Source organism: Takifugu flavidus, chromosome 13, assembly GCF_003711565.1.
Source record: "Takifugu flavidus isolate HTHZ2018 chromosome 13, ASM371156v2, whole genome shotgun sequence".
Taxonomy (NCBI): domain Eukaryota; kingdom Metazoa; phylum Chordata; class Actinopteri; order Tetraodontiformes; family Tetraodontidae; genus Takifugu; species Takifugu flavidus.
In genome coordinates this window covers 2,795,031-2,813,234 of record NC_079532.1, presented here as the reverse complement: position 1 = coordinate 2,813,234, position 18,204 = coordinate 2,795,031, and the positions used below count along the sequence as shown (strand labels likewise).

Below are 18,204 nucleotides of genomic sequence, written 5' to 3'. Positions count from 1 at the left end.
CTTTTAACTCCACCTTCTCGCCATTGATTACCGTAATGTATGCCAAGATTACGCGCGGCAGCTCGATTTCCTTCTTCAACCGCCAGAGTGATCACTTTTAACCTAATCATATGCTTTTCTTCTAGTATTTTCCATGTTGATGAGGGTTAGTAAAAATGACTGATTTACAATAGTTGTGATAGTGTGCCACCAAAAAAAACATAAATAAGCCGCACCGTAGAATAAGCTGCAGTGTTTAAAGTGTAGGAAAAAGTAGCGGCTTATAGTCTGGAAATTACGGTAAGCATGAAGATCAAATAATGAAGACTCTTTGCTAAATTGTTGTTTGACATGTTCAGTATTGTAGATGATGCCTTCAAAACCAGCCATTTTGACAAATTAATATTTGGCATTTGTTTTCTTATATTTAATGGCGAATGTGGGATACAAAATGTATGTCATTTTGCCACAATTTGGTTAAAAAATGACAGTACAGCATTGACATCCACTTCGTATGAAGAAATTATGCGTGTGTGTGTATGTGTGTGTCTGTGTGTGCACGTGTGTGCTTGTGTGTGCTTTTGTGGGGTGGTTGTAAATTCAGGAACAATTCAGGATCGTGCCATTGTTTGCCGAGTGGTTTCTATAGTCGATCCTTTGTTTTGAGCATGTGTTGCTCTTTGGACCCAGATTTGTGTCATTTTCGTCATTTCCCACAGGGCGTTGTCGTATTGAAAACACACACGCACGCACGCACGCACGCACGCACACACACACACACACACACACACACACACACACACACACACACACACACACACACTCACACACACACTATTGTACCTGTGCTGGACGATGACCTCATTCCAGGAAAAGAAGGAACAGAATCACCTGACATGCTCATTTGTGTACACAGTGGTTATCATGACTTCAGACTAGAGGGTGGATGTTTGATGCCTGAGGTTATAGAAAGACAAATAGAAAAGCCTCAAAAGCAAATATGCAAGCACGGATAGAGTTTGGAATCCCTTCCCTGTGTTCCTACAAGCCACCTCCCATGACACCGAAGAATGTAGAATATAAAGCGAAAAAGTTGAGAGGATTGATACGGAGAGAGTGACGGATCTTTCAACTACCTGCAAAAAGGGGAGGTGCCTGATCTGTCAGAGCAGCAAGAAAGGGTGGGAATAGAGATAGAGGGAGAGAAGTGACTGGGGAGGGAGTGTTTCTGTGTGGGAGAGAAAGAGGAGGGGTGTTGACAGGGAGAGAGAGAGAGAGAGAGAGAGAGAACAGTCAGATCCCAGCTGTGACGAGGACACCCAGGAGAAGTGCATTCCTCAGGCAGAGAGCACAAGGAAGGCAGCGAAACAGACCGAAGAGATCATTTAAATCTCTCCGCGACCACGTCTGACTGCCTCTGACCTCCTCGGGACCGGCCCGTTCTTTACACACACTCGCTCTGCCTAGACACACGCACGAGCAGGACAGCCACCTCTGCTGCGCTGGCATAGGTAGAGGATTTCACCGAGTGGAGAAAAGCAGACAGCAGACGAGGTAATAGGGACAAGGATCCTCTCAGCCGGTGAGTGTGCGCGATGTCTGGGTGCCTTTTTATTGTGTGGGAAGTTTCTCTGAAGTTAAAAATGTGGCCCCGCTCTGTCCTCCAGCATGTGTGTGTAAGCAGAACTGTCATTATCAATAGATTAGCTTGTGTTTCTTTATTTGTTTTACTGTGAGACAAGTGGGGAGCATTACCTGTGTGGGGAATTGAGATGTGTCTCCACATACCTGTTGACACCCACCGCCTGAGTACACCTGAGACAAAAGGACTCCCAACTAGTTTGGGCGAAACTTCACTCCTGCTTTCTTGCGCTTATTTTCTGTTGTTTTTCTTTATCCTCGCTCTCTGTGAGTGGGCTAACAGCCTCTGTGTTCATAATTTTGTGGGGAAAGTGCAAGACAAGTGCAGGCTTTCTGTTACACCGGTCTGCCGTCACACCACAGCTGCTGCTCCTTCTACCACTCGAGGATTAAATATTAATTTATGCAAGGCATGGACACAGTTCAGCTCGCTCACTGCATGCGCCTGCTGCATTTAACTGTTAATGTGCTGCACGTCTGAAAGGCTCGTTGCGCCAAAGCATTCTGAGCCTTTTTAAACACTGACTCATCGTTATGCATGGGTAGCATCTTATTTATTATCTCAGCATGGTATGTGTCAGATAGCAGGGATTGGAGCTCATTACCGAGCTGTATTCGTTATCCAATCAGGGCCATCGATTGGACCCACCCCAAGCAACCCTTCTGGTGGATGATTATTAGCTCAGCGTGACCGCTGGAGTTGCACAGTTACACTTCATTTGTTGTCTTTCCGGGACTGACGGAGTGGCACAAGGAGACATTTGTAATCATTCCCTTACTTTAATTGCAGATGCTGTCTCTTTCCCGTAAGTCCACTTGATAAAGCTTTATCAAACATATTGCTTTAAGTCAATTATCTGGGTCAGGTCCTGAAGCTACTCATTTTTTTAAATTTTACAAAAGCAACTGCTTCATTTATTTAAAAGCAGTGAATTTAATGTTGAATATTGCTGCCGTATTTAAGGACATCCGCTTTATTAGAACCTGAAAATACCATGCCAGCGGTAATACAATGCAGCAGCCTGCAGCCTGAATACATTAGGAGGTTTCTGTCTTTCTGCTGTGTTTAGTTAGCACTACTTGTCTCTCCCTCAGTCAGTTGCAGCTCCTTCACTGCCTAGATAATTCTTACTTTCTATCACAAGAGTCTGCTGAAAGTGCAGAGAGCTTCGTGTCCTCTGAGAGTTGTGCCTTGTTCATCGCAATGTTATTTTTACTGCTGTTCCCCTGCTCGAATACACAGATGGACTCAACTGTTCTATAGATGTGTGTCTTTTTTTTCCTAAGGTAGGCTTACACTGCCAGTGCCTTGTCTGGGCACGTTTGACCCCCACGGTCCAGTTTGCTAGTGTGCATTAGACATGATCAGTCATGGGCTCCTTTCTCAGTGCTAGCAGGTGTGATCTTCCATCATTGCAATGATTCATAGCGACCACTGTTTGTTGATTGGTTCTGATGGCGAGTGGGACACTTGTGAATTTACGCAGACTCTTGGATGGAGCTGACACACACTTGGACACTGTTTATTCTGAGCTCCTGCTTCTCACAAGCAATAATGACTTTGGGATGATTTAAAGCACGGGTTTCTCAATACAGAGAGATGCTGATACAGGAAGATTTTTGTTGGAGTTATAATAGTTCCGACTCATCAGAAAGTGAGGAGGAGACGTGCTGCGAAGTCTCTTACAATTCGGAGTGTCTTTAACTTTTTACAGATGGACTTGGAGCCTAACGTTAGTGTCATCCTGTAGAATATTTTTGGGAGTCGTAGATGGGTGGTGGGGTCACTCCACCCCTCTTAATAGCTGTTATACATTCTCACATGTTGCTTGTTCTGTCTCTTTACTCGTGCGCGTGTCCCTTGCCTGCGGAGAGTGATAGAAGGTTGTACGGGGCTCTGCTCCTGTCGGATCCATTAGGGATGAAAGCACTGCAGTGATAAAAGATTGATCCAGTCCTCCTTGCTTCACATTCATACACCCTGCTCCATCATCTTGGACCGCTGTCTCTGGACTTAAATCTACATAGTCATTTCAAACAATCTGTTTTCTTTTCGAGGATTTTATAATTCTCCTTTTTGTTGCCAGTAATTCTGATATATGATTTACCGTCAAGCACACAGGCCTCACCTGTTGTATGCAAAGAGGAAAAAGACAGACCCGTATTGTGTCAGCTGTGAGGATATAATTACTGAGAGGAAGGAGGGGAGAAGGAATTTCATCGCAGTTCCACTTTTAGATCGTGTGACCTGATGCATTCTAAACCTGAAAGCTATTTTGTGCTTCTCAGAGACAAGCATAGAAGACTTTCATTTTCCCAAAAGTTATTTTCTGATCATTCCTAAAACGCACCTGGCAGGTCCAGGTGACTCAGTTTCATCCTACTGAATCTTGTTGTGCTACAGAAAAGTTGTAGCCTTCATACATGTTGGATTTGTTGTTCCATCTTCCTTCATTTTTAACAGCGTGAACCCTCTGGCAGAGGTCGGGGCTTTTGGTCCTAGTCCATGTTCTGTTTGTCTCCATCTGTGACTGTCAATTCTGCAGGGCATAGTGATTGCAGCACAGCAAACATCTTGGCTACTCACCTGGGATTGTCATGTGACTATGTACACATCTTCAGTTTGAGTGTGTGTTTAAGAGGGAGCAGCAGATTATTCTTGTGCTCACCCAGACAACCGTGTTGACTGCAGATGGAGCTTTTTGGGCAGTAAATATCTGTGCCTCAGACAGGGGTCCGGAACAGGGCCAGGATGGGGGGTCAAGACACCAACAGGAAAGAGAAAATGTCTGCTTCGGGAAATGGAGATATTAAATCAACATACTGGAAAGGGGCAGAGACAAGTGGTTTTGACAGATTCATTATTCTTGCTGGGAGAATTTATGTGAGATATGTCGTTGAAAGTAAATGTGCTTTAGCAAGTGGAATAGAGCAAAAACACACAGTCACCAAACAATAAAAGGGCAGATTTGAGGTACAGACAAGATGGATGTTGCTAGAAACTAATCTTAAGGTATCAGATCTGCAAGAATAATCGTGGTTATCCCATAACATGTTATTTATGTTTAAGAGTCATATAATTTGGTAAAAACAGGCATTCTGAAAGATCTATGCTCTTTGAAAGATGATGTAATCTCATTGGAATATTTGAAAATGTGCTGAAGTACCTGCTTTTTCAGTTGTAGAGATAAAGAGAAAGACCTTTGTCAAGTCTGTGTCATGTTACTCTCGTCTTTTCTGTCGCTGATAAAATAATGACTCGGAATAGTGAGCAGAACATCTAAGTCACACACTGGTGCAGCATTGCACTTAACAGTCTACGTATATTATTTAATGTGTTCCTTCATCAGTCCAACTCTTCAGGTGCTCCTGGGGGCTCCAGAGGCATTTTAAACCAGGTGTAATGTTTAATTGACCGAATCTCCTCTAATGCCTCAAAATTTGGTGAAATTGTGCAGCTGTGATCATAAAGGACAATAAAATGGTATGGATATCTCCACCATTATGCTAGTAGTGTCACACTTTTAAAATGTATTTCCTGATGTTTGTACAGTGCTGTTGGAAAATAAAAGCCTTTTTGCAAACAGACTGTAAGACGGTAAGTCTTCAAAACAAAGAGATTAAATCTCTTTTGCTTTCACACTGTAGGGCTTCTTGCAGCTCAAGGTTCCTCAGCAGCTGTTTCTCCATTATCCAAACTTCCATATCATCTCTTTCTAAAGTTCTAACTTTATGGGTTATTTGACATCAGATTGACTCATCAGCAGAGTTTTATGGGCCTGGCTAAATAAACTTGAGTGAGAGAAACTCGGGTGTTGACACAAGAGCAGAATATTTTAGAACATTTTGTTTGATGACATAAGCAGAACACCTAAAACTGTAATAACACTGACTGTGACCTGCAAAGGAAGACATCCAGGTGGTTGATCCCAGTATTGGTATCACCTACCAGCCCCTTAAAAGGAATGGTGCTAATAGGGTAGTCAAAATCTGTTTTTTTTTGCTCCTGATCCGATCCCGATACTAAATACTTAACGATACCGATCCGATACACAGTTGCAGTGCTCACTTCAAGTAGGCCTACATTCAAGTTATTAATACCAAAGCAGCCATGTTTCACAAAAGAATTTCATTTAAAAAATGTCCAAATCCAAGCTGTTCCTTGACACATTTTTATTCAAGAAAGCAACTAACCAGAGACTTTTGGAGGCATCTGCCAGATCTCAACATTTCAAGCATTTCTGGTCACTCGCCAGGCAAAAACAAATAGTAAACAAATGCACCAGGCTTTTTACATTTAAAAAAATTCCACACTAAAGTCATAGCAGCTGCGCTCTAACCAGCGCCAAGTGCCGCATCCCAGTGCCGTGGGATAGCCCCATTTAGAGACATCAAGAAGCTGTGTGCACAACGTACACGGATGGGCTATCACCACCACACATAGGGGGAAGCAGGACCAAATCTAAGGCCAACCTTAACCACCACTGGTGTTAGGTCGTTGGGTTTACAGTCATTTTCACCAGGGTAATTTGTTAAGGTTAGTTTTTTAAAGTAAGCTTCGGGATCTTCTGGGCTACCGTAGCTTGACAAGCCTCCGGTAACCGTCTCCTGTTTGCAAACAGTATCAGGCGTTGGGTACAACACTGCTGACAAATGTTTGATTTCCATTCCAGTTGAAATGGATCTAATCCACGCTTGTGTTGTTGGTATCAGTCCGATTGTTCTCCAGTATTACCCCTTTCAACACGGAGTCTCTGGAGTCTTGTTTCACTTCCATCATCCCTCCCCCTCATTCATCTCTGGACTTCAGCATTGTCTTATCTTTCATATGTAAACTCAGCAACAGCAGTGTTGGCAGTGATGGGCATTATTCTCACAGGTATCCATGCCAAAGATTACCACGGTGATCTGGAGTCAGCGTTGTGAAAGGTATCATTTTTGAGGTAAAGAGGCACTTAAAAGAGATATACTGTCCTGGTCACAAAGGTGCTCCTTCAGTACTGGGAATAGGTCGTAAATAAAAGGAGCCTCCTTCATTTTGCTCACTCATCTTGACTGTGGAGCCGTACTTCCTCACTGTCCTGGTAGGTGTGACGGCCGCTCCGCCTTAGAGTAATGACAGGGAGGAGAGTGGTCTGTGTGACGGCTCCCCATCAAACCATAAATCAGGGCTACCCCAAGCCTCATAATCCACATGCAACACAATTCAACCGTTTACTATTTTAGATGGAGAGGGCTGGGTTCTACCCTCAGTAGTTTTGTGGTAACACTTGTCAGGACTCAAATACGAATAATCTCCTTAAAAAAATTGAATCCTGTTCAGCACACACTGAAACATGTCACCTTCAACAACACAGTTGCTGCTGATGCTATAATTATGCCACATGTGAACCTTTGCACCTTAATGTTTTTACCAAATAAAATACTTTGAAATATCTTCTTGATGGCTGTAGGGAAGAGCTGCACTCTGTCTGACTGCTTTGATAGTCATCTCTTTTTAACTTTATGCATTTACTTCTGAGAGGTTTTGATATTCGTCCTCGTACCTTAGTTATTTTTATGTTTGCATTAGCCGACTTGCTAGCTGATCGAGACGCGTTTCACCAACAATACACAGGCTATTAGGATATGTAAAACCTGTATGACTGAGCATTTTTATTTGAAATTCTGAGTAGTGTATGATCATTTGGTTTATGTTGTTCATAATGATGTTATGGGAGACTCCTGTTCTAAACCATCCCTTTCCATCTGCTCAAGATATGTTGGAACTCCCTGGGTAAATATTTGAGTTGTAATTGACACTTTTCATCACTGATGGCATTTAGCGATCAGGTAACATGGAAATCCATACACCCTTTTTCATTCAAGGTTGTCACAGTTGGGAGCTTCAGTCTCTGGTTTCAGCGTTGAATCTAATCTAAATTCACAGTGGATGGATCACATTAGCCACAGTAGTGACTTGTGAACTGGCCATGTCTGTGACCCGTGATGGATATTTAGGGTGAAACAAGCGTGAATTCTCTGCTTTCATCTGCAAAGACGTTCACAGAGCAGACACGCCTGGGATCCTGTTGGTGAAGTCATGTGTTTTGGTTGTAACATTACCTTTTGAACCCCGACAAGAATTTCCACCTTGTTTTTCCTGTCCTGTGCCTTTTTTGTTGCTCTATTTCTGTTTTTTCTTTTTAAATCCACATTAATTTAACTTTTTTCACAACACACGCTCAGTGTCAGATTGATAATATAACAAAAAAATGATGTGTTTTCAAAAAATAAGGAAGCTTTATACGTGAATTCCATTTAGTAACCTGACTGAGACCATTGATGTTTTCTTTTGCGGTTCATTTTGAGGTCCTTCAAAAATGGAAGAAAGCAATAAAAAAGACAAAAAAAAATTGAGTGAATAATTGATGTGAAGAGATGTGGGAGCATCCCTTAAATTTGTAATGAGATTAGCTTCAAACCTGTGACACCGCAGGCTGAAGCATTCCTGTAGTCATTCTCAGCGCATCCTCGCAGGAAGTGCTTGGATGTATACCTGCCAAAACTTAGAAGAAAAGGTTTAATAAGGTAGTTTATTTTTCTTTTTTCAGCAGTTCCTACTCAAGTGATCATATCCAGCATTTTCTTCTGGATGTGTGTGTTTGTGTACATGTTAACAGTGTGTTCTGGGAACAGAGCAGCAGCTCCTTCCCTGGAAAGCGCTGCTGAGTCAGGTTTGTGGGATTTAATTACACATGGGTGCCATCAGCAACATTCTTTTTGAGTGGAGCAGTCAAGAGTCCGAGCTCCTGTGATCACAGGCTCGGTCTGTGGGCGGCCAGACTGCTCATCCTCAACGGCGCTCTCAGCCAAGGGCAGCTCTGCCTGGCCTTCATGGGGCTGTGTGCAACCCTGCATCATCACCCTCACCATCAGCCGCTGTATCATGAGTCAGCACGGGCAAATTCCTGGTCTTAAATGTACTCAACTCCAGTCTGGTTGTGAACCAAACAGCCTGGCTGCGGTTGAACCATCCTGGCACAATACGTTTGAAAGCTTTTCAGTGAAAATTCAGAAGTGTGTGTCTATTTCCGCCATTCCCTTGTTAAAAAATAAACCCTTTTCAAGGCTTTTAAAGGAGGGAGTTTTTGACTAAAGGTACCCATAATGCTTTTTTCTTCCCGTCTCTTCAGTGGTTCACACCAGATTAGTGTCTGTCCGTCAGTAAGCGAGTGACTGGTGATTCATGATGACTGGACATTCACACTAAGTGCTTTTTTACACAGTGTGACTGTAGTAGTAGTGACAGCCACAGGTGATAGCCATATTGTGACTGTCCACATAGAAGCCTACTTCAGATAAAGGAGACCTAAGCCTTTGGCCCAGCTCAGTCATCAATTACAAACACAGCAGCTACGGTGTGGATGTTTGTCGAGGGTACGAGTTGGATAACAGCTGGTCTGAACTTGCCGCATATTGCTAGCAAGCGTGCTTTTGCAGATGAATTTCATCACTGTCTGTTTACCCTTCAGTTAGCCACAAAGATATTCTTATTATTAACAATTTTGGTTTTCTTTGCATTGCAGCTTTTTCTGCAATGGAGGAGTAGCAGATGTTTGAATCCCTCCGAGTCCTCAGCATGTCAGAAGAGGAGAAATATGATTCAATTCCAGCTCAGGAATTTCTGTTTGGACTTTGCATGTTCTCATGTTTGGGTTAAACTTGATTAGAATTTCTGAATTTTCCCTCATTTGGAACTAGTGAATGAATTCTGTTTGCCATGCAATTACCTGTCCAGAGTGTATTAGTACCTCTCACCCTGGCACTGCTGATGGACCCCAGCACCCCCATGTGACCCTGGTGAGGAATAAGCAGTTGATGGATGGGTTTACCTTGAGAACCTCTGGGGTAGGAAAACCACCATAGGTGCTTTTTCACACAAGCATGCACTGGTGGCTGCATACTAATGAAATAAGATAATAGCATCATACATAAATATAGACAGTTGTACCTGCCTTCTATGTTTTTTTATCACACCCAGACAAAATAATGACAATTAGAAATTGGCTACAGCGTATTGCAGTTATATTATAGATCACTTACTGCTAACCCTTAGAATTAACCATGCTTCCAAGATCATCTTGGATCTTTTATTTTTTTAATCCACATCCTGCTTTCTGACCGCAGGCTACAGAAGAACCTGATGATTGTGGCTCCTATTCCAGCATTCACATTAAATGCTGTCATTGCAAATGTAAATCGATGTTTGCTCATCAAAAAACTAATATAGGCAAATACAGCTGTCAGGGCGGAGACTGTGGAACACGGGATGAGGAGGCACAGGAAGTTATTCAAGAAGTGATAACAAAAGAGGGAATCAAAATACTGTAGAATAGCAACAAAAAGTTTGGTGAGGCAAGCAGGTGACCCAGTGATGGCACGGGCAACAAAGAATTAGCACTGTCTGTCTGCTTGGTGTGAAACCAGAACAACAGTCGTCTCTCCTCAGCTGGGATGAGCCGGGGCCCTCTGTGCCAGCACGTTACTGGCTCCACACGTGTTTCAGGCTGTTTGTCTCCAAACCTGGACTACAGCGGCACAGAGGCTGCCGTTCTAACTGCGCTGCTCATTGTCCTGCAGAGGCATATTCTAACTCGTTGTGTACACTGTGGCACCACAGGGCCACGTTTTCTCCACCGATGCTGATAAGATAAATGTTTCCCCTCACGTGTTGTGTTTAAATGGTTTATTGTTTATTGCGGCACAGATCTGGCGCGGCACGTGATTGCCCTAATTGCCCTATTCTCGTGCCATTGTTGCTTAGACTTCTGCTGCTATAGAGATAGCGCTACGATGACTCTGAGCTAAGGCAACCTGTCATAAAGATAGGCTTAAATGGTAATGCAGGTGCTTGCTCGTACAGCTGCTCCATGACAGCATGTAGGTCACCCTTTGACCGATTCACTTACGCGATAGTGTTTTTTACTACGCCCAATGATGGCACATGCATCACTCACCGCTGTTCTTCTCACATAGATTAATGCCTTTTTTTAGAGGCTACAGAATTAAAGGTTAACTAATATACAGTAATCATCATACACAGCAATAACCACATAGGTTTATGGGATGGGTGACTGATGATGGGATAAAAAGATTTAGAGAGACATAATAGTGCACGACACCAGTTTTTTATATCCACGCACCTGTCAGAAGTTTCGCCTCATTTTTCTCTCTCTCCTCATTTGCTGAGTGTCCATCTCGTAGGACTGGTCTGACTGTGTCTGCATTCAGCGTGATGGAAAACTTTCCTCTTGAACCTGACGAGAGGTTAGAGTTTCACCTGAAACTCTGCTTTCCTGTATCGGTGGATGTAACAGAGTTGGAATGTGGTTTTAGCTTTTGTCACCTGAGTATTAAGGGTGTGGTCTGAAGGGTCTGGGCTCAAGTGTGGAGGCCATAACAGATTTGGACCACTTAAATGGTTTGGAATAAAGGTTGTTTCATGAAAGTTTATGAGAGAACTTCAGAGCTGTGTTGTTAACCAGGTTCTGGTTGTTGCTGATGTTTGTTTTCTATGACAAAGAGGATGTGGAGAAACCTTAGACCCATGGACTTGTTTATTTCCAGTTTGTACAGATGATCGCCTTTCAGGAGCCCGGAGGGATGTGAACTTAGCATCACCTACAGGAAGTTTTGTTTAATGATAATGCTCCTGTACATGCAAATCAGGACAGGTAAAGATAAATATCCATTAAATAAAGTGTGCAGTTTAAACCAATGAATTCCATGACCTTATTCCCCGCGAAGGTTACTGTGTGTTCATTTGTCTTGCTTGTAGGTATGAAGATGCCTTTACTTAAAGGGAAGTAGTTCCTGTGGTGTAGCATTCCATCACAGTTATTTCTTTTTAAAAAAAAGCTCCTTCCTGTTTTTAAAGCCTCACAGTGAGAGTAAATAATTGTCTACTTCAACTCTGCCTCAACCAGTTCAGCCTAATTATGTGTTGCAACACCGCATACCTTGTTGACATATTGACATTTTGTCTTTTTCTATCATTTAAGTTTGTTATCAATAGCACTCCCTTTGCTTATCAGGTTTCTCTCAAACCAGCTCTCTGCTGGAGCAGAAGGAAATGTCTGTAAAATGCGCTCATTTTGCAGTCCTGTGATACCGTTCTTCGTGGTCGGAGCTCTGAACCGGCCCGACATTTCCTCTGCATGGGGTCGATTCTGCGTGATGTTGCCACATCAGATCGCCTGTTGTTCTCCAGCCGTGTGTGTGTTTGGCATCTAAACAGCAGTGGGCTAATGCTGGTGCGGGGCAGCCAGGCCATTGAGGAGGACCAGGGCGGGGTGACTGCTTTGTTAAGAAACGCAGGAATTCTTCCGGCTGGTAGATGAAGTCAGTGCATTCCTCAAAGCGGCTCCCTTTAGGAAGCCAGTGGAGCAGAGCCGGGGCAGGATAATAGTGTGGTTCAGAGCTGAAGACCTCCTATTGAGAACCAGAGAGACAGACAAAAAGCAGAACACCATCTGTCTGAATGTGGGTGAAGACCCGTCTTTTCCCGCACCTATACTACAAAGTTTCATGTGTGTGCCAAGTTCTACGGATATTTCTTCTATCACTCGAGGCGCTCTAGTTTTTTTTAATAAGTGCCGCAGCGTTTTATTACCTTGTTTTGAAGCTTGGCTGTAAAAGTTCAAACAAGCAGAATGAGCGCTGAATTACATTAAATCAGGTTAAACCTGCTACCTTGACACGCGTAAGTGCTACCTGCTGATCGCTCTGAATCCCGAGGAGATCCAGTTCCAGCCCTGCTGAGGGGGATAAAACACCCCCCCACTCACACACATAAACACACGTTGTAACCCCTGCCATGATTGTGTGTATTTTTACCACACAAATACCCTCTCCCAAACACAGACACACTTGAGTTGCTCCACTTTCCCTGTCCGTTCCCCTCGGCGGTAAGCTATCATAACGACTTTGAAGGAGGGCAGCAGAGCGTTTAATTGGGTTACAGATTGGCATTTATGCTCCAAGGTCCACCAGATACCTCCAGGTCTCTTAACTAACCAGCAGGAACTTAACAAACGCTACACCGCTCGACCCCTTGGCTACTGTTCTGGAAATTTAAAATTCAGCAATGCTCTTACTCAGCAAAGCATATTAATAATATGAAAGCTGTTTTAATGAAAGCTATTCACCAACAAGACAGGCACTAATAAGGTTCCACTGTATTTGGTGTGGGTTTAAAATAAATTGTGTCAAGTGTTGGTTAAGATTACATCATAACCTACAAAGGCCTTTTGGTGTTTGACTCCCGCTGCTTTCAATCCCATTTGCGTCCCACTAACATGTCTGCTGCTTGTCTTTCAGAGTCAGTGCCATGTGGTGTTGTTGAGTCCACTGAAGACCTCTGAAGCCATCCATTTTGAACAGCGTCTCGCGCTGCCTCATCCCAGATGGAGCTCAAAGTGTGGGTGGATGGAGTCGTGCGGGTTGTCTGCGGCCTGTCCAAGGAGACGTCCTGCCAGGACGTGGTCATTGCTCTGGCCCAGGCCATCGGTGAGTGTCTCCAGCTCTCGCCTGTTGTTTTTCACTGTGTGTAAAACTGCGGAAAATGAATTTGGAAAGGATCCAGCAAATAGCATTCCATCCCAGGATCGAAGGTATTATTCCTCACAGGCTCAATCAGAGCCTGTGGTTTGCCAGGGGCTTTTGTTGGGTGGGATTTGACTTTTTATCCATGTGTCTTCAAGCTTTGCAACACATCCCTACATTTAGTCCTCTCCTCCTTCCTCAGTGCGCTAGCTGCCTAGCCGTTAGGGAGGGCTTGTCCTATTTTCAAGGTCCTTGTGGAAACTCCTGTTTATATGAAAATTTTTAAATGTTGTGCAACTCTAACTTGATCTTGTTTGCTGTCTTAGAAACACAGAGTGAATAGAGAGTGGTATTAACAGGACCTTTATTGAGATTTGTCATTTCCTCACCTTCTGTCTAACTCTATGTCCAGGTCAAACGGGTCGTTATGTCCTGATCCAGCGTCTTAGGGACACAGAGAGACAGCTCTTGGCTACAGAGAAGCCCCTGGAGTCTTTGGCCAAACTGGGCCAACATGGCAGTGAAGTTCAGTTCTTCCTTCGCCGCACTGGTCCAAGCACCACCGATGGACCCAGTTCCAAACAAGACAAGCTGCCCCCCATTCTGCTGCCCAAACATCCAGAGCCAGAGCTGTTAAAACGCAACCAACCCAAGAAAGCACTCACCTTCAACCTGGGCCCATCCATCTCTCCTCGAACCCCAGCCCATCAGTCTAATAGACCTCTTCGGGACTCTCCGGAGCTAAGAGCTTCCCCTTCCCATTCTCCAAGTCCTGTCCCCTCTCATATGTCCTCCCCCTCACCCTCACCGCCTGTTGGACCATCCAAAGAAGAAGTCTTTAGAAAAGTTCTTCAGCAGCAGGAGAGACTGAAAGCATTTGAGGCCCAGATGGACGCCCTAGAGAGGGAGTCACAGTCCTTGGAGCGTTCCCACCCATCTCCGTGTCCTTCACCAGTCTCCAGTGACCACTTCCAGGAAGATCTGGACGCTCTGGAGCAAGTACTGAGGAAGAATCAAGCCGAGCTTGCCCATGAACAATACTGGGAAGAGGAGCTTCAGGCAGAGACCGAGAAGGAAAGGGGAATGAGAAGGAAGCTAGGAGAGCTTCATGCCAAGCTAGATGACTGTGGACGGAGACTCCATGAGTTCTCTGTCCGCTCTGCTCAGCTAGAGCAGGAGATTCAACGTGAGAGCCAGGCCGAAGGGAAAGCCCCCCGCCCCCAGGAGTCACTGGATGAGGTGAAAACAGAGCTAAAGAACCAGGAAGCTCATGGGACGGATCTGGAGGAGCAGCGGTCTGAGACTGACGTGGCTCTAAGGAAGGCCGAATCTCTGCTGCAGGTAAGGAGAGAGGTCACTGTTCTGGAGAAAGGACTGTGAAATCACATCACCTCAGCCGCCATCATTTGAGGAGGTGTAGCACAGACACTCTTCTAGCTCCTTCCCTAAACACACAGCCCTCTCCTACTTGCACAGTGAAGCAGACCACACCTCACTACAGACATTTAGATTACTAAAAGCATGGTTTAATGTGAAATTATGCAATGATTTATGATCAAATGGAAGCATGAGCTTTGTACAAATGTAATACATTTTATTGTTATTCCAAGTATATATCAACTTGTTGAGCACATATCTTTTTGTGTGTTAAAACTGTGTTTACAATGGTGTTAATGTTGCCATGCAAGAATCTACACAATCTCTTATGGAAAAAAGGATTAAAGGGAATTGATCTGGATGAGCAAAGCTTCTTTTATTGGGTCTTCTGAGCTTATCCTGCTTTACAGTGCTGTGTGCTTGTTTGTTTAGTTCTGGTGGTTGTCCTAGATGTGACTGTGTCATTGAAAGCCTAACCATTAAAACTTTGTAAAAACAGGATTTTTGTTTTTTACGGTCCACTTTTCGAGCCAGGAAAGTGAGGGAAATGTGTGGATTTTTTTCTTCAAGTTTTTTAATAGATGATCTTTATTGACATTTTTAGACAGGCTGAAAGACTATTGTGTTTCATGGCCTGGGCTGGCAGTCATAAATGACATGAGAGTTTGAAATGGTTGTAAAACTGATTAAAACCTAACGATGAGCTCATTTGAGCCAGTCCCTTGAACAGAAAGAAAGAGAGAGAGAGACGGGGTTATGATTAATTTGCCAGTTATGTATTATAAATCATCCTGCCACGTGACTCCTTCAGACTCAGGAATGATGCGTGTTATCCCGTTAATGTGTGCTGCAGAGCTTATACAAGCAAAAAATAACCACAGAGACAGTTTGGCACCTTATTTACGTTGTTTTTCTCTGGAAATAATTTTTTTTTCTTGGCACGACCTTGAAATGTTCTGGCAACGACAGCGAACGAGTGACTTGTATCAGTCAATCTGAAGGGGCGGCGCTGCCAGTCAGTTGTTCTGACTGTTACTGATGAATAGAGTTGCTGTCGTTCTGCTAATGGAGGCAGACCTGCAGGTGTGAATTGTCCCAGTGGGCTGCCGCGTCCCCTACAGCTGTTTGACGTAACTCTGCACTTAGTAATGGTGCACTGTTGCACATCCTGCCTTGTGTGTTTATCTGGACGGTTTAAGGATCCAGTAGAAAGGATCTCTGCACATGTTCAATCATCAAATCTGCAGGGCATCTTTGGTCTTTGCATCTGGTCAGAAAATTTCCTTTTGTTTTCATGGCATTTGAATGGGGTGAGAAAGGCCGACATGCTGAGATTAAATGTGAAGGCTCTGCTGCCCCCCTGTGGCCAAAAGCTATAAGGTTTACAGCAGGAGTCTAAGAGAAAAGTGTATTAGGCTGCAGAGATAAAAGGTTATGTAACATAGTAGGTTGGTTTATGATGAGGTCAAATAACGTTACCAAAATGTAATCATCTCTTCCTTGGGCCATTATCAATATGTTCTGAAAGTTTTGTTAAAATCTGTTCAGGTTTTTAGTTGTTTTGCTACCGGCCGGAGCTCCTGGCGGAGGTAATATAGAAATATGAAATGAAGATAACAGCCTCTTAGTGTGATGAATATTTTTCTTTATTATTACAGCTGTAAAAAAAACATCCATGATCTGATTCACAACTTTACATTTGACCACAAATGAGCCACATGGCAACTTCTGGATGTTCAATCAACATTGAAGGTTCAGATATACTTAAAAAAGGAATAATAGTAGGCCAGTCTGATGTATCTCAGTGACTCATGTGCGTTCTCCTTTTGTTTTTCTTGGCTGCTCAACGTTTCGTTCCATCTCAGGTCAAACAGGAGGAGCTGGAGGAGCTGAATAAGGAGCTGCGGCAGTGCAACCTGCAGCAGTTTATTCAACAGACTGGTGTCCTGCCAGCACACACCCACTCACGCACGGGGCTTCAGGAGCAGCTGGAGCAGTTAGAACTGGCCCATCTCCTGCAGGACGGCTACAATAACAGAGGTGTGGAAAGCAAATCTACCGAATGTGTCTGCATTCTAAAAAAAAACAGCTGAAATAATCGGATAGTTGATGTTTAATGTATAAACTCTATTCCTCTTTGTAGAGTCGCCGCCTCGCCCCACTGCCAAGCAGTTCCTCGGACACCCACGCAACCTTCAAAACCCTCTCGTGTCCAGTCTCAACCCTGAGGGTGTGTATGTGTGAGACCCAGCCGCTTCGCTCCTCTCCCGCCTTGCCCACCCCCTGGTCCCAGCGCCCTCCCCGGCCCCAAACTTTCTCCCCCGGCTTCTTTGGGTTTAATCTTCCAGGTGTTTTTTGGTGTTGGGTGGTGGAAGCATCTGTGCGGTGAAGGTCTTTGCTACCTCTTGGCAGTTTCTTCCTCCTTCTCTACCTTTGAACGTCTGACTAACGTTTCCTGCTGATCCTCTGCGTGATTGACTTCCATTTGCTTATGTAAGCTTTAATCGACCATCGGCTCTTTGTACTAACCTGGATACCTTCACGTCATCCCTCCCTCTGTCATGCAGAGCGGCCTTCCTACCTTCAACACTGAGAGCAACTGTAGCAGATACTCTGATTGTAGCCTCTGTTTTTATACTGTGACGTGGAAACATTTAGGACCGATGTGTTTGCCTTTTCTGTGGCGCCTGTCTACACAATGCCTTGTACTTTGGTGACGTTGACTTCCAAAGAGCAGGAGCCTTAGCGCGGGGCTCTGAATATGTATTGCACTGTCGCGCTCCCTTCCCGCGTGACGCCACAGCCCTCGTTTGACTACAGAGAAATGGAGCTTCCAAGAAGTCCTGTGAAGTTTTATTTTCGGAGCATTCAGCTATTTTTGTCAAGCTCTGCGCTAAAATAAGGAGCGCGTTTCAGATGTAGGCCGACGGGGCTGTGGTTTCTTTGAAGTGGTGTTGGTTGTTTTTTTCTTTTCACTTCACTGTCATCTCTGCTGAATCTGACCTGTCCCGGGCGGAGCAACTCTCCTTATCAGTATCACTTCCTTTTAGCACTTATTATTTTTTCTGTGACGTTCCCAGTCGTGCTGACAGGTCAGAGGGCGCTCTTTACTTACCGTCTACAGCGTGGTGTTTGTGCGCTTATAAGGCTGCTGCTTCCTCAGTCCGCGTTACAGGAACAGCTGAAAATGTTGTCCACCCAATAGGGATCACCATCCCCACTTATTCTTTTGTTTCTTGCAGTCTTGACATCCAGCGAGTCGTCATGGAGATAAAACATGGACCGCAGGGCCAAGGGAATCTTGGCCTGTTCACTGTTCTGTCAGCGTCACCTTCTATTTAACCCCTCTCTGTAACCGTCTTCATTATTTAATCTACCATCATGAGTTTTGCGACTGTAAACACTACAAAGTATCTGTATGAAATGTAAAATAATCTAGAAACATTTTAATTCCAGCAATTATTACAATGACTGTGTATTTAATGATAATAAAATTGTGAATTGTGTTTTAGATCATGTGTTTTTGAATGATTTCCTGTTGCAATCTTGCAGTAAATGAATAAAATGCCAGCGTACATTTACGTTTACAAACGTCACTGATGAAAGTGTCATGTGAAGAGC

The 18,204-nt window shown here is 44.0% G+C and overlaps 1 protein-coding gene across 1 annotated transcript; it reads left to right on the top strand.

Annotated features, from left to right (window-relative positions):
• Positions 1 to 1,246: 1,246 nt before the first annotated feature.
• rassf7a (Ras association domain family member 7a) lies at positions 1,247 to 18,094 on the top strand. Its single transcript, XM_057052869.1, has 6 exons — positions 1,247 to 1,561; positions 12,982 to 13,170; positions 13,619 to 14,547; positions 16,449 to 16,623; positions 16,727 to 16,813; positions 17,826 to 18,094. The coding sequence occupies exons 2-6, from the start codon at positions 13,068 to 13,070 to the stop codon at positions 17,855 to 17,857; spliced, it is 1,326 nt and encodes a 441-aa protein (XP_056908849.1). The 5' UTR covers positions 1,247 to 1,561; positions 12,982 to 13,067; the 3' UTR covers positions 17,858 to 18,094.
• Positions 18,095 to 18,204: the final 110 nt, after the last annotated feature.

Excerpts from the sequence above, each read along its gene's own strand:
- rassf7a (XM_057052869.1), top strand. The coding sequence starts at position 13,068 with ATGGAGCTCAAAGTGTGGGTGGATGGAGTCGTGCGGGTTGTCTGCGGC. Across the intron at positions 14,548-16,448 it reads AGGCCGAATCTCTGCTGCAG|GTCAAACAGGAGGAGCTGGA; the intron begins GTAAGGAGAGAG and ends GTTCCATCTCAG. Across the intron at positions 16,624-16,726 it reads GGACGGCTACAATAACAGAG|AGTCGCCGCCTCGCCCCACT; the intron begins GTGTGGAAAGCA and ends TCCTCTTTGTAG.